At 34.0% G+C, this 25,495-nt stretch overlaps 1 protein-coding gene across 7 annotated transcripts in view; it reads left to right on the top strand.

Moving 5' to 3' along the window:
• LOC145245758 (uncharacterized) overlaps nt 1–25,495 on the top strand; it is a 315,536-nt gene that overhangs the window by 240,980 nt on the left and 49,061 nt on the right. For all 7 annotated transcript variants that reach the window (XM_080107360.1, XM_080107362.1, XM_080107361.1 and 4 more), the window contains 3 exons: nt 462–548; nt 1,601–1,765; nt 8,815–8,990. In XM_080107360.1, coding sequence (XP_079963486.1) covers nt 462–548; nt 1,601–1,765; nt 8,815–8,990 — 428 coding nt within the window. The remainder of the gene's footprint in view (nt 1–461; nt 549–1,600; nt 1,766–8,814; nt 8,991–25,495) is intronic.

Genomic DNA, 25,495 nt, shown 5'->3' with positions numbered 1-25,495 from the left:
GAAACACACAGTGCATACCTAGAACAATATTTGTATTTCTCCACCCCTGCTGGTTTATGTTTTCTATTCATGCATTATAAACAATAGATAATTTAATGCAGAATATTTTATATCAGTTCTTATATGCTATACCAACTTCTTTGGAGGTCATTTAATGATGAAACACGATGTTCATTGTTAAAAATGATTTTCTTTTTCCATCCGATGTGGTCGGGTTACATTTTTACCTTTTCGAATACTATTGTTTCATAATTGAATACAATAGATCTATAGATCCGATCCCATAGTCTGCAATAGTATCCATGGTACCAATCACATGTATGCACCTACTTCAATATTTTCCTTATTACAGATTGAGAAAATGGAGCTATTTTATTTATTGCAGAGATTTTATTATTCTGATTAATAATGAAAATAAAGTGTTTTTTGTTGTTTTTTTTTTTTGTTTTTTTTTTTTGCAGACCTCTTCCCTACTCGCTCGGTGATGTCTTTGCAATTGGTCGCTCAGAAAGTGCACACAATCGCTGCCGTCGGATGCTGGGATCATTGTAAGTGGGCATCTAGTTTGATCTTTCCTCCTCTTTTCTTTTTTTTTATACGCAACCTCTCTCTCTCTCTCTCTCTCTCTCTCTCTCTCTCTCTCTCTCTCTCTCTCTCTCTCTCTCTCTCTCTCTCTCAAGAAATAAATAAAACAAATCTGCTTTCTTTCTAGTAAACAAAACAAAACGCTTTTATGATAATTACTACTCATGCATGTCTCAAGATAAATACTGATTCTGTGCACGAATACGCACTGTTGTCTATTTATGTGTGTGTATAGAAATAAAAAATCTCTTGTAATTTTCTCTACTTGTTTTATTGTGTTTGTTTTATTTCCAAGTTTTAGACGATTGTTGCTATTTGCATAATATTTTGGCCATTCGTAGGCAGTAACTTTCTTGGAATTTCAAACAGAACTCTTTAATCCGCTCATGTAGACTGCCCCCATCCCACATCACATGCTTTTTAGAAATCCAATGTCAGTTTTTTTTTTTTTTTTAGTTCCTTAACTAGGGATTGAACTCATCACATCTAAGAAGGATTTACTCTAGGCTATCTCTTAACCAAAACCTTTATCTTTTTGGCTGAGATATTCTAGAGTGAATGTAATTTAAATAAAAATTGACAGCACTCCTTTTCACTGATGCCATAATTCACACCACATCTTAATGTTGATGTGTTCTTTTAACTGCAAAACAATCGACTCACTGTCTTCACAAATTATTCCTTTTTAATGGAGTTATTCCACTCATATGTAAATTAATGCCTTTATATTTTTTAACCCCCCCCTTGATCATTAATGATCATTACACATCATATAGTCTTGTAACCAGATCAGCGCTTACATCTCTTGCCCTTCATACATGGCCAGCCATAACCAGCCCTTCATACATGGCCAGGCATAACTAGCCCTTCATACATGGCCAGGCATAACTAGTCCTTCATACACGTCAAGAAGTTGGAAACAATAATTGTAACAACCAGGATGAGAAACACAGTTTGAAATCTATAAACAAGCATAAATGTATTGTTGTTTTCTATTTTTTTTATTTGTTTGCAGGTGTGTGCTCTGCTGAGGGTTTGAAGACCGTTGACAAGTGCTATCCTTGTCCCCTGGCCAATGGGGACTTCAGTACGAAGACTGGTTTGCTGCTGAAAGATACTTACCAGCCTTTGCTGTCTGCCTTGGGGGATTATGTAAACAGCATGAATAATATTAATTCTGGTAAGATCAGACGGATTTACATTGCAAATAAAAGCATTCACTCAACACTAATAATAATCATCATGTTAGACAAACATTAAATAGACTCAGCCTGACAAGGACTTATAAAAACCAGTCTCTTATAGTTACGGATGACCCAAATTACATATACTTTTTCTCTATCTCTCCTGAACACTAGCCCAGTTTTATAAAAATAAAGGTAGGGAATGTAAAAAGATAGTGATGCTAAGACAAGGGCGTGTGGAGAGGGTGATAGTCAGACAAGAGAAGAAAACAATCTATAGTCCTCCTTATAGGCCAATCTTTCACAAAAAAACATGCATCTAGCCAAAACCACTATCAATAATCCCCCCCCCACTCTTTATTGGTGCCTAAATCTAAACGTAAATTTCATGAACAAAGATTCTTTCCTAGAACTTCCCGCCTTTAAAACTCTGTTCTGCTTTTCAGCTGGCTACAATATGATCATCTTCAAGTCCAACGTAAACAACTCTTGTTGAACCGTCCCCTTAAATAATCAAATAATGCCAAATTTCCACTATTAACGATTACTATGTTATTGCCGCAATGACTACTGTGCACACATTAACCATTATTCTCAGAAGGCCTCCGAGCCTTGATAAGTGGTGACCCCTTTGTAAAACAAAAAAAAAATTTTTTAAAAAAGACAAGAAAAAGAATGTGAAAAAGAATAAGAGGAAGAAGTTTCAGATAGGACATTGAGATTAAATGTATCTCAGCCATTGTCACTGCTGAACTAGTATTCAGTTTTATAAGTTTTTAGCAGGACCTGTGTCTCAGCATTGTCCGGGTGGAATATAAATGATTGATTTAAGAGTATGTGATATCCAAACGTCTCCTTCGTTAATTCAATGATAATATTGCTAAATCATAAAAAGTCTTCATTTGTTGTTCGTTTTTATCTTTTCGTTTTTGATTTTTTTTTTTTTTGCGATAGCTTGAATTACCATGTGGTAACAGCAGAAATGAATGATTTAGAGTTTGTTGTGTTCAATGTAGAATTATGTACGAAAATATTTCAAAGATAAGTATTAAATAAAATCGTGATTATACGTAAGTAAGAATAGAAGTATGTATGTTAAGAAAGTGATTTTATTTTTAATGAAAATCACTACAGACATGACATGAAGCCACTTGATGTCAGGCGCTAAAAACAACTAGCCAATGATAAGTGTTAGATGGATAGTGGATAGATTCCAACCCAGAAAACAGCAATTTTCTCCCCTTTATCAGAAGCATTGCTTATGGAATGTGAGGACAAAATAAGGGAAGTGGGAGTTATGAAGTTGACAAAAGTAAACTCAATGTTCACTTTTTACTCTCCTTAAAATCTGTTCTCCAATTTGGAAATAAACTTCTGGGCTTGACCATTACTCCTGATCTTAAATGGAACACGTACATCAAATCTGTTGCCAAGGCCGCTGGATAAATGGTGGGATATCTCTATCGATCCAGTAGATATCTCACTGCTGTTGCAATTCTCTATCTATATAAGAGCCAGGTACATCCAAGGATGGAATATTGTTGCCACATCTGGGCAGGAGCTGCTAAAAAGGACTTGTCCTGCCTTGATAGAGTTCAAAATAGACTTTGTAGTCTCATAGGAGATATCCTTTTCTCTTCCCTGCAACCTCTATCTCACAGAAGAGATGTTGCGAGTTTGTCTCTGCTGTATCGTTATTTTCATGGAAAGTGTTCGACTGAGCTTCAGTCTATGGTCCCCCCTTGCCAAACTTTCACAAGAAACACTCATCTAGCTGAAAACACTATCAATAATTCCCCCCCACTCGTTATCTGTTCCTAAACCTAAACGTAGATTCCATGAACAAAGTTTCTTTCTTAGAACTGCACGCCTGTGGAATTGTCTTCCGTTTTCCTGCTTTCCAGCTGACTACAATATGGTTGTCTTCAAGTCTAACGTAAACAAGTTCTTGATGAGCCGTCCAACTTGTTAACAAATTTACCGAATTTCCATTACTAACGATTACTATATTGTCCAATTTCTACTGTACACTCTTTAACCCTTATCCTCGAGTGGCCTCTTGGCCTTGATAAGTGGTGATGTCTATATAAAAAAAAAAATTATAACTAGGCTATGTAAATGTACAAATGGTGGAAATTGTAGTAATATATTATGTTGTTGTATATAAACAAATATGGACAAATATTACCATATGGAATGTCCACACAGCTCACTATCTAAAGAAATGAACGGGCTATGTAAATGTATGGATAGTGATAATATTTTGTGCTATGTCCACACAGGTAGTGTTAGTTAACAATCAGTTCTAAATAACAGTTGTCTGAGGGTTAAAGGTTCAATCCCTACTACAGGCAATAATAACTAAGAATAATATAAAATGAACACTTCTACCCGGCTTAAGATTGATGGAATGAGAACAATCTACCCTGTGGATATCAGTTTGAAATTCCATATAAGTCCCTAGTTCAAAAAAGTGCCCCTGAAAAGGGTTGAAGGTTACTTTGGTTGAATTGTGACTATAACAACACAGAAAAGAATAGTATCTCAAACAATACAAAATAAAGTTGGGTTTTCATAAATTAATTCTATTTAGCTATGTAATTCACTGAACATATTGCCCATCTCTCAATTAGCTATCTGTATATTTCTATCAGCCTCTCTCACTGTAATTTAACCATTCTCTAATGTTCTAATGTGAACCTTTAGAAAAAGATTGATTCTCTCTTGTCAGCATTGTTTCGTAATTGCATTGTCGTCATCTAATTTACACAGTATGTTCGTACACCCGTATACAAATTTCGTGGTAAAATAGTTTTATCTCTTTGAGGAAAATATAAAAGTAGAGAGATTTATTAGGTTGAGAAGAAAGCTCTTGCAGAATTTTTAATTTTGATTTCAAATGATGTATTTTCAAATAAGTTTTCGTTATAATACCTTTACTTTATATATCATTTTAAAGAGTGTTTTTCACTCTATCTAATCGTTTAAATTAGAATTGTTTTAAAACAATTGTCTTTTTTACAGAACATTGTATATAAAATGGGAAAAAAAGCAAATTTGCACAATTTTCTTATTTCAATTCAAGCTAGGCAGAAAAACTGCTGAAACATCTCGTGATATCAACGAAGTGTTTGGCCCAGGAACCACTACTGAATGTAGAATACAATGGTGGTTTAAGAAATTTTGTGGTGGCAACAAGAATCTTGAAGATGATAAGCATAGTGGTTGGTCATCGGATGTTGACAATGATCAATTAAGAGCCTTAGTCGATGCCAATCCACGCACAATTGTTCAAGAACTTGCTTCTAAATTAGACATCATGTATACAACGATTTCCAACCACTTGAGAGAGATTGGAAAAACAAAAAAACTTGATAAATGGGTGCTTCACAAATTGAATGACACCAAAAGAAACACTGTTATGATGTGCCATCTTCCCTTCTTTATACAACAAGAACGACCTGTTTCTTGATTGGGTTGTGACTTGCGATGAAAAGTGGGTTCTTTACGACAACTGGCGATGCTCAGCTCAGTGGCTGATGCCGACGAAGCTGCGCAACACTTCCTGGAGCCGGAGTTGCACCAAAAGAAGGTCATGCTGACTGTTTGGTGGTCTGCGACTGGTCTCATCTATTACAGCTTTTGGAATGTAGGCGAAACCATTACGGCGGAAAAGTACTGTCAACAAATGGAAGAAATGCATCAGAAACTTCGACAACAACACCCAGTATTAGTTAACAGAAAAGGCTCAATTCTCCTCTCCGACATTATCTTACCGCATGTTGCTAAACTGACCTTGCAGAAGTTGAATGAATTGGGATATGAAACTCTGCCTCATCCGCTATACTCTCCAGACCTCTCACTTACCGATTGCCACTTTTTCAAGCATTTTGACAACTTTCTGCATGAGAAATGCTTCAAAAACCTAAGCAAGGTCTTCAGCTACTTTATCGCCACCAGAACACAAAATTTTTACATTACTGGTATGAATACACTTTTTTTTTTTTTTTTTTGCATTGGTAAAAATGTGTTGATTCTGATGGTGCCTATTTTTATCAATAAATTTTTGTTTAAGCTGAGATATGTTCATCTGAATTCAAAAATTAAAAACCACAAAAACTTTCTTGTCATCCTGATATTTGAATTTCGCAAGAAGAATGACTTAGTGGATATGTCACAATTTATGAATTTTTGAATGAAATCAAAGTGGAATAAATATTGTTAGTTGTTGTGACCCAACGGGTCACGGGTATGCTTAGTATACTCTTATGAGCTTTGTATTCTCTGTGTTCATACCACTTAGTGGTATTAAAGTATTTTCCCATTTCCAGGAAGTAAAATATGGGTACGAAAATCTTCTGCAAATTTTAACGCTGACATTTGACGTCATTATTCCAAATTTTATTTATGAAAAAATTCTTTTGTGTATGGGCGGGGGTCTCTAATCGCAAGTCTTGTCTGGGCCAAAACGATTTTTACTTGATCCATAAAAATGTCTCCTCATTCATTCAACAGTTCAAATAACATTTAACACAAAACGATTGTCTTTCAGACTTCTTCAGACAAAATAGATTTTTTTTTTTTCTGTCAGGTGTTGTAAAGACTACACTTGATTATCTGGTTTTTCTACAAAAAAATTGATTTCTTATTCTCTTCTGTGTAATCAGTATTGTGCTACAGTGTTATTTACAACTGTTGAACTAGAGATGATAATGATGACATCCTCATCATGTACATTTTGATCGTTGTGCTTCTCATCCTTATTCCAATTATGTTATTCGTTTGTGTACAATGTTTTACGCCATAAATGAATAAAACACCTGAGGGAGGCCAGAGAACACATTGTCAGAAAAGCATATCAGCTTTGATTGGATGATAAAGAAAAAATAAAATAAAAAAACTTATGTTTCAGATTTTTTTAGATGAGGTTCATTATTTTATTTGGATTACTATTTTCATCTGGAATGTTCACAAGGACTCGTGACACAATGGATAAAAGTGCTAAGTAATAATCAGTTTTAAGTAAGAGTCTTCTTGTGGTTGAAGGTTCAATCCTCAGTGTAGTCAATACTAAGGATACAATTATAAATTATTTAAGACTTCTATCCAGTTATGCCTGATGAAATGAAAGCAATCTACCCTTCAGCTAGGGATCTTTATCCTGCACCCCCAAAATAAACAGAGATTAGACTATTCCTGTAATGATCTGGTCCCTGTTTATTTTGCGATGGGAGTTTAGTTCTGTGCAGTTCTAGGAGGTCCAATCTTCCAGGCTTTGCCTCTTCTCTTTGAGAAGGAGTTAGTTTATTATATGGTTGCCTAGGCACTTTTTGCAGGTCAATCCCACTTTCCAACCCTGATATCCAAGTTTTTTGTAGTGTGAGAGAACCAAACAACCTACCCCAACGTGTTTAATAAAAAGTTCCATTCAAAATTCTGTATAGATTCACAAATACAACAAGACTACCAGAAGAAGGCTTGAAGTCAACCAAAATATTAGAATAACATCCAAAATGATAACAGTGTTCTTAATAATTCCAATTATAATTTCCTATCCAAAAAATTCTTATAAAAAAGGGTTATTCTTGTGTAATTATTGACGGTTCAGAAAAACAAGATTATATTTAAAAAAAAAAAGTAAAAAAAAGTATGTTGAGTTTATTAATGTTTTTAGAATAAATATCGAATTGAAAAAATATATAACCCATCATGTTTGTGTTGACGTATGAAGAAAAGAATCCGTTTCTGTATTTCTTGTTTCTCTGCGATTCAAGATGGATGACAACTTGTGTACTCATCCAGCTTTTCCCACCCAATATTCCACAAACATTCATTATACATTTTGATGGAATTTTGTGAAAGCAACTGTTGGAGCAAACCTAGGATTTATTTTTAACTTCAGACTTTTTTCAGGTGTATCTTGTTAAACTCTGGAATTTGCAAGGACTCATGATAAAGTACTTGATAAAATTCAGTTGTAAATTACATTCATATGGAGGTGATCCTCAAAAGAATTCTAAATTATTTAGCACTTCTACATAGTCATGACTGATGGAACAAGAACATGCTACCCTCATGGTTTAAATAAAATGTTCTGTTTGAAATCTTGTGTGGATTACTGAGTTCAACAGAAAGAGTTCAACAAGATATATCTGATGAAGGTCGGAGATTACATTGGCCAAAATATTGTGAAAATACCATTTGAGATGAGAATACTAGTCCGAATAATTGATTTTAACCATTCAAATATTTGACATTGGCTGAACTCTGCATTCTCCAAGTGCTTTCTTGCTCCAATTGATTTCAATAAAACTCTTACTGCATCTGTTTTTTTTTTTTGTTTTTGTTTTTTTTGTTCATTTAATTGCCTCATTTTGGTGCATAAAATATTTTGCTTTTTGGCTGTCTTACTAATGAATCCCAACAAGAATTGTCTTCCTTCTTTTCTCCTCCTTCCCTCTCTCCCTTCTCCTCCTTCCCTCCTCTTCTCCTCCTTCCCTCTCTCTTCTCCTTCCCACTCTCTTCTCCTCCTTCCCTCTCTCTCCTCCTTCCCTCTCTCTCCTCTTCTCCTTCTTCCTTCTCTCCTCTTCTCTTTCTCCTTCCATGTAAGTGATGCACTCCAGCTACACATATCGCACATATAGAAATGCATGTCATTGTTTGGTTCATAGAATGATGGATTAAACTCAAGAATTCATCTGCTGTCGTTTTAAAAAAAAAAAAAAGAAAAAAGAAGCTTATGAACTTAAAAGATTTTGATTTAAAACACAAGCATACTAATTCTTAACAAAAATTGCAGAATAAGAAATGAATGCAAACTGTTCTATACTAAACCAAGAATCCCCCCCTCCCAATCTTTCAATGTGATCTCATCAAAGCTAATCTATAAAGTTTCAGATGAAATAATAAGTTATAAGTTTCGAAAACACGTGTATAAAAAAAGCCAACCTTGATATGCTATCATGTTTGTTTGCCTTGTTTCTTCCATTCTTGATAACTGCTTGTCCATTAATGAAATGGTTTCATTGCATTTTGTTTTTTACAGGATCAGAATTGTCGCTGCAAAAAATTGTTGCTGATCCAGCCCATAGTTTGTCTCTTTTCACTCGCCTGCAGACTACGGCTCGCATGGTTTTATCCTGGTGTCATTCAAAAACCCATCAATTCCTTGCCAGCTGGTCCATTAGTTCTTTTATCCTCCTCACACAAACCGATTTAAAGGTAAGCAGTTTTAACAACAAAACCAAAAATAGACACTGGAACCATCTTGTCATCTCTGTTCATTGGAATACCAGAAATATTTATTTTTTACTATTGTTACGTTTGCAAAAAAAGTTCTGATTAGTCATAATTTAAAACAAACTGAAAAACTTATCCCTCTTTTATCTATGTATTTATATTGCCCATCTCACTCTGTTGATTCAATCACTCTTTAATATTTCTAAAGCATTTAGAGTAACTCTTTTTTTCTTTTTTTTTTTTCAGTATAATCATCCACTAGTTTACATGTCTGTATGCACCACAAACACATATGTAAATTAGATGGCAAAATAATAACATTAAGAATAATAATGCTTTGATATAATAAAAAGGTTGATCGTTGGGTGTTTATTTATTCTTGATTTTCGTCAACAGCCTCCTTTATGCAATCATGTCTGAGATGGGTATATTTACTGGTGACATCATACTCTGTTCATAACATGTAGACAAATTGAACTTGTATGCACATTCAAGACAATGACTGAAATCATTAGAAAATGACCCCTAGTCTGTAGTGAAATGTGGCCATAAATGAATGGTTACATTACTAAGACAAATGTGGCCATAAATGAATGGTTATATTACTAAGACAAGACTGTTTTCCTTTAACAATTATAAAAAAATTTTTCAACCACTGATTGCCATGGCTGATAGTACTCACCTAAAAGTCCATCATTCAAATTCTTCAGCCTAGCATTTACAAGTAACGTAAATTGGGGCAAATACATAGAAGACCTTGACAAGCCTGCTGCAAAAAAGGTGGGCTCCCTCTACCAGGCTAAAAAATTTTCTCTCATCTGCCAGCATCCTACATCTCTACAAAGCCACCATTTACCCATTCATGAAGTCTTTTTGTTGCATCTGGGCTGGTGCTGCAACCACTAGTCTTCCATTCTCGGACAGTCTAAAAACGAATCGCCGACCTAATAGGTCCCACATTGTCTACCAAGTTTTAGCCCCTGTCCCATCATCATGTCGTATCTTTGTGCTTATTTTACAAGTATTTCTGAACTTGTGTCCCTTCAATGTAAATATCCTAACAAACGTGAGAAGCAGCAAAACCATACAGATGCCAGAAGGCTTTCTACTCTAATAACGTTTTTTGTTTTAACCCACAACATTTACAATTATATTATCCACCACCTCCTCCTCCTTCAGCATTCTTCAGGTTTGTTGTTTGTGCAGTGTGATGTTTTTCTTGTGTTTAAATTTGAACTTTTTCCATCGTTTGTTTACGTTGATGTTTACATTATTTAAATTTGATGAACTTATGATTTTCATAGTTATCTTTGGATGAATTTAAAAAAAAAAAAAATTTGCAATCTAAATACAATGGTTATGCCTCGCACAATCGATTCTGTCACTTTCCAAACATGTTTGCATGAATTTGAAAAGAAAAATTATCAATTCATCAAATTTTACTGATAAAAATCAATAACAATCATGGTTAAATACAGGGAAAAACATTTCGATAAATGGAAAATGCATTTGAAGAAGACCAGGAAGTATATTGGTCAAAACCTGGAAATATATCAATGTTGATGAAGACAATAGCTTAAGGAAAAATAATAAAAACGTCTTAAATAATGAGATTTAATATTTGTTTTGTATTCAGAATATTTTTTAATTAGCTTAGAATTTCCTTTTTAAACTAAATTTACTACTAGTCCAGCTGTGCTCGAGAATCTTTTTACTTTCATTTTTTTTTAACTTTTCTTTTTTTACATTTCTAAATTTTTGAGATTATTATTTGGATTCTTCACACTACTGTTCTCATCTTGAGTGTCATTTACACATCTCGGTCAATGTAACCTCTGACCTTCTTCAGGTGTATCTTGTCGAACTCAGGAATTTGGACAAAATTTGAATGGAACCCTTCATTTACTTTATAGGGGTAGCATGCTCTTGTTCTGTCAGCCACGACTAGATAGAGGTCCTAATTAATCCTCAATTGTATTTTTAATCACCCACACTGAGAATTGAACCTTCAACCTTCAGAAGAATATCACTTTTACAATTGATTTTTGAAGTACTCTAACCACTGTGCCACAGGTCCTTTCTTTTTGTTTTTTTTAATTATAACTTATAACAGCAGCTTTCTTTTTTTTATATATATATTTATTTTATTTAATTTTGTTTTGAGAAATACATTATTCTGAAGCAATTGGGGCATTACCATCAGTGATGTTTCTTCACTTCATTGATGGTTTCGATCATTTGAGACATCTTACCATTTCTTGGGTTGTCCCAGCCTAGATCAATCAGGATTCAGCCTGTGTTCCAATCTCTTGTTATGAATTTGTAAAAGTGTAGTCTTTTCTGATCGCGCAGAAAATAACACGAGGTAAAAAAAAATCGTGCTATGATGATAGTACGTAATTATCAAATAAGTGATGGTATGATCAGATAAAAAAAATTATACTGTGTAAAAAAATTTCAGAATAAATAAAATCATCATTATGTGGACAAGTCTATTATGTGATATGGGTGGAAGCAACAGTAAATGAGATATACCAGTTAATGAACTTGTTCCAAAAACAGAAATCATCTTGATAAAAAAAAAAATCAGATAGTATATTAAAATAGCGCATGAATTAGATGTTTAAATGAATTAATAAATAAGCTTAGGATAAAATTTAAAAATAAAAACAATTCTTTTAGCAAATTTATGATATATATAGATAAACGAAAATAAGATTTTTAAAAAATAAAGAAAAACGATTAGATAATTTAAATAAAAATTTAAAAACAAAAAAAAAACTTGTAATGATCTTTATTTCGGTGGTACTAGGCCTATCAGTGCGTACTCATACTTTGTCCCAACCATGTATTCTCTCGGCATATGTAGATTCACTTGGATGACTCGACAGCCATGTCTAAGATTGCAAGGTCACTTCCCTCTCTTTTATTTCAAAATTCCAATTTTATTCAAGGTCAGGATTAAATATGATTTTTAAAGTTAAATTTAATTATTATGATATTAATTGAGTCACATATAAAGCTTAAACAAATTTCAACAAGTTAATGTTATATATCTATAAAAGGAACAATGTGTGTGAGAGAGGACACTTCTCAACCTATATACTCAACAAATTTTTTATCTACAGACTTGAAATTTCGTGCATAGGATATTCAGACATGTGAAACTTTTTTAATCGGTTTTCATCCGGAAAAAGGGGCTGCTAAGGTGTCAAAATTGGAAAATTGGTACTTGGGGGTCATCGAATATTTATCTGTTTGTCAACTGTTTCATGACTGCACATTTGAATATCGTTCACATGACAGTTTTTTTATATTAAGAATAAGTAGTTTGAAAACATTTTTTAAAGATTGTGGCAAGCTGGTCTAATGGTTATCGTACTTGACTCACTGTCTTTAGGTTTTGGTTTTGATCTCAGCTCAAGTATTTTTTTTTTACTTACAAGAAGTGAAATGTTTAGAAAAACATAATACTCGCATGCACATGTTTTCTTCCATTTTTTTTTTTTTTTTTTTTTTTTTTTACTTAAGAATTTAATGTTACGTTTAATACCAGGCAACACTAGGTACATCTGCTAGTAATCTATAAAATTATTGCATGTAAATAGTTTCCAAATATTTTGATCTATTAATACACAAAATATTTGCTTAAAATTTTGAAGCCAGTTTAAATGACTTTCTAGTCGACAGTTTAATGTTTCCAAATTTGTTTTTAAATTTGGACTACTGCTACTTCATTTTTTGCTTTTGTTTCCAACTTTTAACAAAAGATTAAAATGGTTGACTTGTTTATATAGAAACAAAAAATTCATTATGGTGAATTTTATTCAGTAATTAAATTATTTTTTATTTTTAAATAGGATTTCATTTTAAAATAAGCTATTGCATATTTCATTTCAATGAATAACTAATTAATAGTCAGTAAAATTTTTAAATGGTCAAGTCATGTAGAGATGAGATACGCTATTATAGTTTGGGGGAGGGGGGCAGAAAGAGAAATGAAATTGCCCACAAAAAAAAAATTGTAATTGTTAATCTGTTAACTGTGTTCAAGGTTACTGCCGTACAGTACTTTGAAAAACATTGTTACATGTACAATGATTGAAGTTAAGCAATGATGAGCCTGGTCAATAATGAAATGAGTGATCAGTCAGCAATACCAGCTATAAGTACTTACACAAAACAAGCAGATGGAGCCCATCAACCTAGATTGTCAGAAGCCTATATAAATGAAGGAAAATTCTGACTTGAAAAAAAAATAACCTCTGCTGTTTTGTGGTTATACCCACTCATGGGGATAGCTTTGTGAGTCAATTTCAAGGAAACATCTGGCGTCGCTCCCTATGTTTAGTTTGGAGTTTATCAAATAACATTCTGGGGTCTATTGCTGTGTATCTTTCCATTGGATTATTTCAATAACACAGAGAGAGGAGGGAGATGCTATGCTACACAACTTACGGATCTGCTAATTAAATTCCATAGAAAGTGAATTGCTATTGTAGTGTAATATTCTAGGCAAGAAATGGCATCCAAATTTTTTCAGCAAGAGAGAGAATGAGCTTTATGATAAAATGATCTGACTTCATTTTCAGATTATATTTATTTTGAAAATAGAAAAACAGATTGTTTAAAACAATAGGGACGTATGGATTAATGGTTGGGGTTTCAGAAATAAACAATGTTTTGTCTTTTGCATTATTAAATCATGCTAGAAATTAATTTTTAATCATCAGTTTAAAGACTTCAAAATTACTTTTGAATTTAGAATGGTCACTATAGTAAATAAATGTCCAGCTTTACTTTTAATCTATTAGTGATAGATTAAAATGGCTGACTTGTTTTTATTATATATTATACATGTCAAAATTCAAAAGCTATATTTAAGCTGTCAATTAGAAATTTGTTTTATTCATTTTTACCAGAAACAAGGCACTGGATGTAAGGTGCTACTATTTGGGATCATGTCTAACAGGGGACTCTAGGGATTTGAGCAGCAAGATGTCTGTTCACATTACATTTAAATTTCAGCAGATTAATACAGTCAGAGAAATAGAAAACAGAAGGAATTCCAAAGTCTAGCAGTCTGTAGAAAGAAACTAATTGAGTAAAAAAAAATTTGCTTTTTTTTTTTTTTTTCCCCCGGTAATCCACCCCACCTCCAGAAAATAATTTAAAAAAAAAAACAATTCTATATTTAGAAATGTAAAAAGAATCAGAATCTGGAATGTAGAACAGAATCGGTTATTGTATCAGAATTGAAAAAGATATTGGAATCGTCCAATCACTACTTTTTACTCTACCATGTTTTTGTTGAAAGAGCTGTTTATGTCTTATTTAAAATATGTTTGTGCTGTTAATATTTAAGCCATGGAATGGTTCTGCTTAGGTCATAAATAAAATAGGACTCCACCCTAACAAACTTGCTAGCCGGCATATGATTATCATAAAAAAAAACTTAAGTGAATTAAATTATATTTGAGTTAGTAATATAATGGGAGAAAATAAAAGGTTAGTTCGAATCAAGTAGTGATTTCATATTATTTGGATAATTCGGACCACTGTTCTTATCTTTTTGCAACATTTCAGTCAATATCCAAATTTCTTAAGGTGTCTCTTTTCAAACCCAAGAATCTACACAGAATTTCAAATGGAACCCTTTATTTAATCCATAGAGGTAGCATGCATCTGTTTCATCAGCCATAAGTGGGTAGAAGTCTTAAGTAATTCACAATTGTTAAAAAAATAAAAACACACATTGAGAATTGAACCTTCAACCTCCAGAAGTGTGTCACTTAGAACTGAATTTTACAAAGTACTCTATACATTATGCCACAAGTCCTTGCAAAAGTAGCAATTTGTCAGATGGATTGCTACTTGGGTCTGACCTAGAAAATCTAACAATATAAATTTTTATGTTAAACTATAAACTAGTCATATTGATCTGGCATTTCCCCAGATCCATAAAGTTCAAATTTGTTTTGTAAATATTTTTCTGTTTTATAGTTACATCTGTATATGCTACATTGAGTATCTATACTCAAATTAAACCCCCCCCTTTTTTTAAGATCAAAGCAAGATGTAATGGAAATAAGGAAAAATGATCAATAATTCAATAAAAATAAATTTGCACTTTTTGCTTATGAAGAAAATAATGAGAAAATGTAATTTTAAATAAATCTTGCATGATAAGTCAAAGAAATTAAGGAACCCTTCCGTTTAGTAAAATAATAATAATTATTCCTCTTGGGCTGCATGTTTTTAGAGCAACTATAAAGAAATGAAATGAAAATATAGCAAATCCATAAGTTAAGGTGAAGAAAATGCTTAATAAATCTCTGTACACACTTTGAGTTAATCTCTGATATGTAAATTGTGTAATTGTGGATTATGTAATTAACCATAAAAAAAGTATTGATGAGAATATAAGAAATTACTTACAAAAACAGAAACCATTATTATTTTGGTATTTAATGCCATTTGAAATATAACATTAAGGCATCATTAAATATTGATTAGTTACCATAAAAGCCATTTTTTTTTTAAATTATTACATTTTCACCCCAAACAAGGCACATTGCCACTTTGATGTAGAGGGCTACTATCAGGGACATAAGCTACAGAGGTACGATGTGGGAAGTTGGGCAGCAAGATGTCAGTTCACGTTACACTTGAACTTCTGCATGTCAGTACAGTTGGGGAAGCAAGAACCCGGAAGGGAATTCCAAAGTCTAGCGGTTCTGTGGAAGAAACTACTGGAGTAGAGGGCTCTCTTAAATCTAGGAATCTCTACTGTGAAGGGGTGGGATTTTGCTGCTTGTCAGGTTTGTCGGGGGTATTTACGTCGAGGGGGTACAAGTGCTTGCAGTTCGTCGGAGCATTCACCGTTAAAGTACTTGTAGAACAGGCAGAGGGATGCTACATTTCGTCGATGGGACAGAGGCTGAAGCTTAGATGACAGTTCAGGACCTATTAGGTTGGCAACTCTCTTTTGAACCTTGTCTAGGAGTGAGAGACTAGTAGCAGATGCACCAGCCCAAATATGACAGTAATACTCCATACATGGAGTGGCCTTATAGAGGTACAAGATACTTTCGGGCGTTAGTAGCTTTCTAGCACGGTAGAGAAACTTACCTTTTTCGCAGCGGTCCTGGCAATGCTCTCAATGTAATTGTTCCAACTCATGTTTCCTGTGAACATTAGGTCGAGGAGTTTAAAAGATGTACTTTCAGATAAAGAGTCTTTGGCCATTGCTATTGGTGGTAGAGAATGTTTCTTGTAGTTATTGAAGGAAACAAGTTTAGTCTTGGCAGCATTGAATGTGATCATCCATTTTTGTTCCCATTCCACTACAGATTGGAGGTCATCCTCTAGTGTTTCTGTCATTTCTTTAGATATGTGTTCATTTGTTTTCCTGTCATGTCCGTTATAGAGCGTGGTGTCATCAGCATATATACCCATCTCAGAGGCAATTTTGTCAGGGAGGTCATTTATGAATATTAGGAATAATAGAGGTCCAAGGATAGACCCCTGAGGAACTTCTGCATTTATATCATATTGTTTAGATGTACGACCATCGAGGACAATCTGGATTTTTCTCTAAGAAGGATTTAATTATGTTATATTCTTCTAGTGATACCGTATGATCTGATTTTCCTGAGAAGACTCTCGTGTCATACCCTGTCAAAAGCTTTTAAGTTTTACTCTGAAAATCCAACTGACTTAATTTTATATATTAGATGTGGATGCGCAATTTTTTAAAAACACAAAGAAAAACTGCTGACATGGATTAGTTTCCTTTTTATTTGAAGTCATTTATGTCTCATAAATTGTCTTCATAGTTTCAGTATTTTTGATTGAAAATATTGATATTTCAACAATGAGTTTCTGTACAGATAAAAACCAATAATAAAAATGAAGATTACTTTGGTGATTTGATGGAATTCTAAGTCTAAAAATAACTTTAAATACTATTACTACTACTCTCTCTCTCTCTCTCTCTCTCTCTCTCTCTCTCTCTCTCTCTCTCTCTCTCTCTCTCTCTCTCAGACACTCAAAAAAAACAAGTCTTAAATCTAAATCTATCTACCAAACTCCAACTCCTGCCATATAACAGACATGGGGATACAACGTTATAATGTTGCATCTCTGTGCCTGTTTTACAAGTACTTTTAATGAAATATGCTCTGATAAACTGATAGCACTTGTGTCCTTCCAATCAGCAAAATCTCACCCTTCATTGTTGAGATCCAATTTTTTCCTTTTTTCTTTTTAAATTTTATGGTGAACATTTCTTCAGCATGTTTTTTTTTTTCTTTTTTTTTATTGAGATGTTTAAACTGAGAAAAAGGAAATAATAGACTCATCACAAGATGGGCGATTTGTGATTCCTGAAGAAACTGGAAACGCTCTCTTCCAGAGCATGACATAGAGAGAAACGAATCTGCAGCTTTCATCGGATGATGATGATGATGATGATGATCATCATCATCATAATAAAAATAATAATAATAATAATAATAATAATAGGTAAATATTACCTTACGCTACAACAGAACAACAACCACTCAGATTTGGTTTCTAGGGGTATTCGAGGTCGCTGACAATGATTCTGATAATCAAATCCGTCACAAATTTACCGTTTGCATGGTATGAACCTCTGGACCTTGGAACAACTTTGCACCATTTCACTGCCTTCGTTTACGCTACGCGCAATCGGTTTCTTACTGAAATGTATGTTCGCATGCACATAGTCACTTGACGTTTCACAAGGCGCATGAATAAATGGTAGACATTTTAAACGACAAGAAATATTTTTCATAAAATAAAGTTTTTTACCTCGTTTAAAAATAAAAATAATGCTGTCAGTAAGTTTTCACGAGCGGTTTACAAAAACGTTTTTATGCTATTCGTCCTTTTTTTTTTTTTTTTTTTTGTTTTTTTGGAGGGGTGGTATTCAATAATAGAACTTTTTTAGTTTAATGGATGAATGCATCGTGTAAGAAAACACTAACGTAGCGTTAACAAAAGTGGTGAAATGGCGCAAAATAGTTCCAGGGTGCAGAGGTTAATACCATGCAAACGGTAAATTTGCAACAGGTTTGATTATCAAATTCATTGTCAGCGACCTCGAATACCCCTATAAATACCCCAAATTAGAGTTGTTGTTGTTCTGTTGTAGCGTAAGGTAATATTTACCTAAAAATAAAAATAATACTTGGTTTAATGTCCATTTTACATGCTGCTATGCATTGGACAAATTTAAGAAATTTACTTTCAAATGCATCTGTTTCTGATTTTATTCATCCCTTTTGCTCTCTCGTCTATTATTCTTGTTTTCTTTCATGTTTTCTTTGGCTTTGGCTCCTATGACCTTGCTATCTCAACTGTTCTCCACTTTGTAACCAAAGAACTCTGATCAACATTCTTTCAACGTGGCCATACTATCAAAGTCTAATCTTCTGCACACATCTCCTTATACGGTCCAGATTTAATCTTCCCGTAAGATAGTCAGAACTAAGCTTGTCTTTAACACTCGCACTATGGCTGATTGCATAAATACCAAAACGTTTAAAAGTGATAAGTGCCAACAATTGAAAATATATATATATATATAACATGCAGAAGGAATCACAGCATGTTGGCAACAAGATACGAGCTTACATTAAAGGTTATGTAGTCTTGTAAAAAGAGTGTAATGCTGAGAAGTTTCGAACATTTAATGAACAAAGGTCAACATAAATGGAAACGCACTTTGTCAATTTTTTTAACCAGGTTTATCTCAAAAGATAAGGAGATGAGTGAGATATCAGATTTGAATTGAATTTAAATTTCTGCATGTCAGTACAGTCAGAGAAGCAGGAAACGGGGAGGGAATTCATAGTCTAGCATAGTGTAGCAGTTCAAAGAAACTATTTAAGTAGAAGGTTTTCCAGCATCTACGGACCTCTAAAGTGAAGGGGTGGGATTTTATTGCTAAACAGGTTTGCCGGGGGGGGGGGGGTATGTTCTTTGAGGGGATACAAGTGCAATGAATTCATCAGAGCTCATTCCATTAAAATACTTTTAAAACAGAAACAGGGATGTAACATTGCCATGATGGGACAGAGGTTGGAGCTTGGTTGACAGTGTGGGGCCTATTAGATTTGAGACTCTTTTTGGATCTTGTCTAAGAGTGAGAGATTAGTGGCACATGCAGCAGCCCAGATATAACAACAATGCTCCATAAATGGCGAATTGTGGCTTTGTATAATTACAGAATACTCTCAGTTGTGTGAATTATTTTCTAGCATGGTAAAGGGAGCTCACTTTCTTTGCAGCAGCCTTTGCAATGTATTTGTTCCAGATCATATTGCCTGTGAATGTTAAGCTGAGGAGTTTGAAGGAAGAACTCTCAAGTAGGATGTTATTAATTGTTAGTCAATTATCAATGGTTATTAATTACTAGTCAGCTATCAATGGTTATTAATTATTAGTCAGCTATCAATGGTTATTAATTATTAGTCAGCTATCAATGGTTATTAATTATTAGTCAGCTATCAATGGTTATTAATTATTAGTCAATTATCAATGGTTATTAATTACTAGTCAGCTATCAATGGTTATTAATTATTAGTCAGCTATCAATGGTTATTAATTATTAGTCAGCTATCAATGGTTATTAATTATTAGTCAGCTATCAATGGTTATTAATTATTAGTCAATTATCAATGGTTATTAATTACTAGTCAGCTATCAATGGTTATTAATTATTAGTCAGCTATCAATGGTTATTAATTATTAGTCAGCTATCAATGGTTATTAATTATTAGTCAGCTATCAATGGTTAAGAAGGTTTCTTGTAATTGTTAAACGAAAATTTTGTCTGTTAAATAACATAACAACCCATTTTTGGTTATCAATGTCGAAATACAATATTCATTGTAAACACTTCATTGAACATAAGTTGCTATTCTACTCAGATGTCTGTAAGGGAGAGGGGAAAAATATAGTATGTAATTTGAACACCATATAATTTCTTATATGATTTTGATGCAGTTTTATGTTTTTATTATTTTTATGTTTTCATCTTATTATTACTTGTAGACTAAGTTGTTCAGAAGTTTGAGATAGCATTCGAGCAACAGTAGGAATTAGTGCTAGTGTGATTTTAAAAGTTAGGTGTGGATGGAATTTATGCCTTTATTAACCAGCAGAGTGTCAATCAAAGGAAGAGTTTGTTGGGCATGTATATGCTGTGTAGTAATGTATGAAACATGGAATCTGGCCTGTGAAGATTAAGGACATGTGTTGCTTGGAGAGAATTGATATAACAATGATATGATGGATGTGTAATGTGGATCTTAAAGACGGAATGAGATGTGATGACCTTAGAGAAAGAATAGTATAATATCAGGACAGTATAGGGAAATGTGTGCAGAACAGGAGGCGCCATTGGTTTGGTCACATTAAAAAAAAGATGGATAAGAGTGTTTGAATTAGTAGATGTAAAACAGTTGAGGCAGCAAAGTCAGTTGGCAGAGGAAGACCAAGAAAAAGATGTGAAGTGATAAGGATAAACTTGAGAGAAAGAGGGATTAATAAAGACCTAGCCAGAGATAGGTTATTTTGAAAGTAAATTTCTAAAAGTCGTCCAATATATACGGGCGTGTAAAACAAACATTAAAGATGATGATGATGATGATGATGATGATGATGATGATGATGATGATGATGATGATGACTATGATGATGCTTGTTGAAAGCAGCCAAGATAAAGATTTGTGTAAGGATGTGGATAAAGTAGATCTTCACAGGTAGAAGAAACTCGAATAAATATTCTTAACGAATGATGAGGCAGAAAGATAAAACTCAAATGTGCTTAATGGTATTTACAACTGCTCAACAAATTTCAAGATCACAGTGTAGTATCTGTTCTGATGCTACACTTCACCTTTTCTGTCCTCGGTTAGTGGAGGAGAAATCCTTCATGACTAAGATAATTTATATTTTTGTTCCTATCTAGAGTGCCCATTTTGGGGGAGTTGGATTTTCCCCACATTAAAAACCGACCTTGTGTCTAACTCTGCCCTCGTGGAGAAGCGAGTAAATAGGAACAAATTCCACGCATGTGGGACGTGATATTCTGTCTCTCTTACGTCTGCATAGTCATCGGGTTTCATCGTTCTCTTTTTGTCTCTCGTCTCTTACATCATTGTCAGTCGTAATAAGAGATGCTGCTCTGAACAACCTGATATTTCCATTCGGCCTCATCAGCTGATGTCCGTTTCCTTTCTTCTATTTTTGATAATTTCCTTTTGCTGCAGCCATTGTCCTTTCAATATTGCTAACCTTTTACTTGAAAGGAAGGTTATGGCAGGAGGGAGAGGGTTAAACAGTCTGTGGATCATGAATCACAATAGGCATCCCAGAATGAGAAGCTGTAAAAAGGTCAAAGGTCACTCTGGCCTTTTCAGGTTTATTGATTTTTAAACGACGTCACATGTTTTTTTAATAAACAGAAGTCACAAATGAAGGGGAGGGGTAAAAATTTAAACATTATTTTTATGTAATTAGAATTTTATCCTTTGGAAGGAGATTTTGTGTATATGTATCTAAATAAAAACTAAATAAACAAAAGTTATCCTTGTCCTTGAGTTTCTTTTAACCTTAATAAACACTACCTCCCCTCTCTCTAACCCCCGTTATTTTTGGTCTCCCAACAATTCACTCCTGTTCATTTGTTAGCACTTTTCTCAATAACTATGCCTTGGATTTTTTTAGAAATTTTGCACAAACATTAGTCATGGTGAAAGTAAATTTTTCACTCATGGAGGGGGACTCAACATGCTTGGCTTGTTTAATAAACAAATAAAATACTCTTCACTTTACTTAAAGAAAAATATAAAGCATCCAGAAGGGCAATTAGCTTTGATCAATGTAAGGGAAACCCTTCATATTAGACAATTGCTATTCATTTGGACATTGCCAGGGCTCCCCCTTTTACTGGGGAGCTGGTTTTCCCCAACATCTTGGGGAAACAATTAAAACGGCAGAAAGCGGGAAGCTTAACTGGCCTGCAGCCAGACGTTTATTTCTGCGCCTGCGTGAACTCATTCACTTAACTATCCGTTTCTGCAAATCAACTTTTTGATTGACATTGATAAATTTGAACGCTTTTCAATTCCTGTGACGTCATAGCCTAGCGGTATACATGCGACTGGAGACCGCTTGTGAATTTCATACTCTCATGAAACTTCCTCCTTTGGAGGAAGCCGGTTAAACCCTGATTAGGGTTGGTGCTGAGTGCACACACACACACACACACACACACACACACAGCCTAGCAGTAAGATGTCAGCTTTTTTTTCACTTTCTTTTCCGCCTTCGCGTCGCAAGTTCTAGACTGCCTGACTACTACCACTTTTTTTTTTCCTCCAAACACCTAGGCAACACCAGACACCCTGCCTAGTGTGTCTTAAATCCGAAGCTGGATTTACAAACTATCACATCTCACCTTAGAAAATATTTTGCATCGTTGTTATTTCATGTTGCTTCAGATGATTCACAGAATCAGCTTTCGAGTACCTGTCAACAAAATTTACACTTCCAGTTTTTTTTATGTTTACTGCTTGATCATGTTCATCACCTTCTGGGCTGACGCTTGAGTTGCTTATGTTCCAAACAATGTTCTTCAGACATCGTACAGCTGTTCCTTATATACAACTCTACTTAATACTATCTCCTTCCAATTACCCACACCTCATGAGTTACTGTCCTCATATCTCTTTGTTGATGTATCTCACAGTAAAACACTTGTTTCAGGAGTCTACTATCATGTGAATTGGTTTCTTTAAGGCCACCTTTAATACATGTAAAACGTATTCCCTTAATGTGTAGTAGGTTGTCTGTGATCCCACGTATCCTATGGGTAGTTGGTATTAGCCAGTCGCTAGTGCATCCCAATACTTACAGTATTTCAGGGCCAGTCAAACATGTTTGAGTACCAGTATCTGCGACGGTCTGGATATGATGTATACGACAGCAAGTCCCCTTATCTAAGGTGCACCCAAATTCGGCATGAGACTCTGGTATCAAAGATACTTCGACTTTTATGGAGAGTGACGGTTCTGGGGGGGAGGGGTCTTTTGAATCTACCTCTGCTCCATGCAAGATGTGGTATTGCTGCTAATTTCTGTTTTTGTTCACCAAACACTAGTTTTCTTCCTCCTCTGCTGTTAAGTATATTTGACTGGTGTCATGTTGAATCACTCGTTGACTCCATTGTCAATCTCTCTGGTTTTCAACACACTTTTTGTAAGTGTACAGTAATTCCGCAATTATGGCATCTGAGCTCCCTTGCCGGATAGTTTAAGCTGCTTTGCAAATGAGAAGTCGATGTATCTGATGTCTCTAGACTAACTAATCTGTGGAATTTCTGTTCCACTATTGTCAAAATATTGGCTTCGGCCAACAACTTACACTAGTATTCTGAATTTGCAAGCTAATAGTTGGCCAGTCACCATGTCCTCTGAATAGTTTATGGTTAGTTGGCAGCTCTTGTTAGGACGCTGGACAGTAAAATTGCAAAACCTCGCTTGGGACCGAAGCTTTACTAAAAACTGTGTGGGACCCTCCCCTTCTTGCTATCTTGTATTGTGGAATCTATGTCTATGCACCTCTTGACTTTTCACCACAACGAGTTATATATGCCGTAGGAGCTGTTCTTCTGTGGTTATATTGAGAGTTTCAGGCCCTACTAGTTCGAACAAAAGTCTGTTTACCTCGTTCAAGCAAGCTGTTCTTAATTTGTTGCATATTTCTACGGGGTCGGTTAAACTGCACACTTGTTTGTATGTGTCGATGAATAACGCTCAGTCCCTGTTGGTGTAACCATCTTCGATCACAGGTCTGAAGTCGGTTTGACACATTTTCCTTTCCGGCGCAAAGCTTATTGTTTTCTTTCTGTAAATTTATCAACCGCTGAACTCGTTGCTAGTAATGTTCATCATTGTGTTGTCCTGACATTACTATTCCAATAATCCTGTAGAAATAGATTCTGTTCATAGCACCATGTAAAGTGGATTTAAAAGTCTGCTGAATCTGTGACTAGAGCTGAATTTATAACACCGCATGATGACCGGTGTTCCACTTTTCCCGTCTCATCGGTTATTCCCATTCTCTACAAATATGACGCGTTTGTATGTAATAATGTTTTAACCTGAAATGCATTTGTTCAAAAACACCAGTATACTGCACAGTCACCATGCTTTGTACATTTGATTACGATCGCTTTCTTCCTCTCATCCCACCCTGCCATCATTTTTGGTGAAACTGAATATGAGTTTTCAGTTTTCGTGGTAAAATAAGCAAATTTGGGAATACATCAAAATATAACATTTGATCGATGAAAACTGGTATAGAAATAAACATGGCTACGTTTCCTCAAAACGCTGAGATTCTTCAAATAAAAAAAAAAAAATTTTATTACTTTTAAAGAAATCCACAGAGACAGCAATTATTGCTTTTGATGTTGACAAGTACATTAAGACTGATTTATGTCTTCAACTTTGGAATGTTTGGCATTTTAAAAAAAAAAAAAAAGCACAGATTTTCTCTATCCTTTCTTCATTTTTTTATTTTTATTTGTTGTTGTCATGGAAACTATGATTAGATATATGCCCCAACACTCCAACCGATTAAAAATTAGAATCTTATAAAATGAATTTAAAAAATATATTATTTTAATTAATCGGTACATATTTTTCAATGAATGTTATCGTTTGTGCCATAACATTTGGTAACATGCGTTTTTAAAACATTTTCTTTTTTATTATCTTAAATTGGCAGATGTTTAATTTGAAAATATACTCAAGTTTTCTGTTTAGCTGTTTTGTGATGAATTGATTTTGACTTGATTCAAATTAAGTTGATTTTTGCCAAATTCAAATCCAGATGGATTTATTAATTCTATTGCAAAAGCTATTTCAGTTTTCACCCAGCTATAATTAAAATAGCAACTTATGTTTAATTAATCATATACAATAAATCATATTCTATGAGTATATATATATATATATATATATATATATATATATATAATGACTACTTTATTTAATCACGTAAATTAATATATGAAAGTATAAATTTATGCATAAACTTTAAGTATTTACTTCAACAGTGCTCAATACGTAGGTAGAGCTAAGTAGTAAGTTATAAAATATATATGGCAATTAAGTTACACAGAATATTCCACGTTTTATCCACGCTAGGATTCATCAGGCTTGATGAATCCTAGCGTGGATGAAACGCGGAATATTCATCAAGCCTGATGAATCCTAGCGTGGATGAAATGCTTAATATTCTGTGTAGCTTAATTGCCATATATATTTTATAACTTACTATATATATATATATATATATATATATATAGAGAGAGAGAGAGAGAGAGGATGTTGCAGCAAAATCTAACACTTGACAAAAAGAAAACAAAAGTTGTACAAGTAGAAACC

Source organism: Euprymna scolopes, chromosome 23 (genome assembly GCF_053919585.1).
Source record: "Euprymna scolopes isolate OS-2025 chromosome 23, ASM5391958v1, whole genome shotgun sequence".
NCBI classification, from domain to species: domain Eukaryota; kingdom Metazoa; phylum Mollusca; class Cephalopoda; order Sepiida; family Sepiolidae; genus Euprymna; species Euprymna scolopes.
Note: the sequence above shows the minus strand (reverse complement) of the source record. Positions and strands in the feature narration are given on the sequence as shown.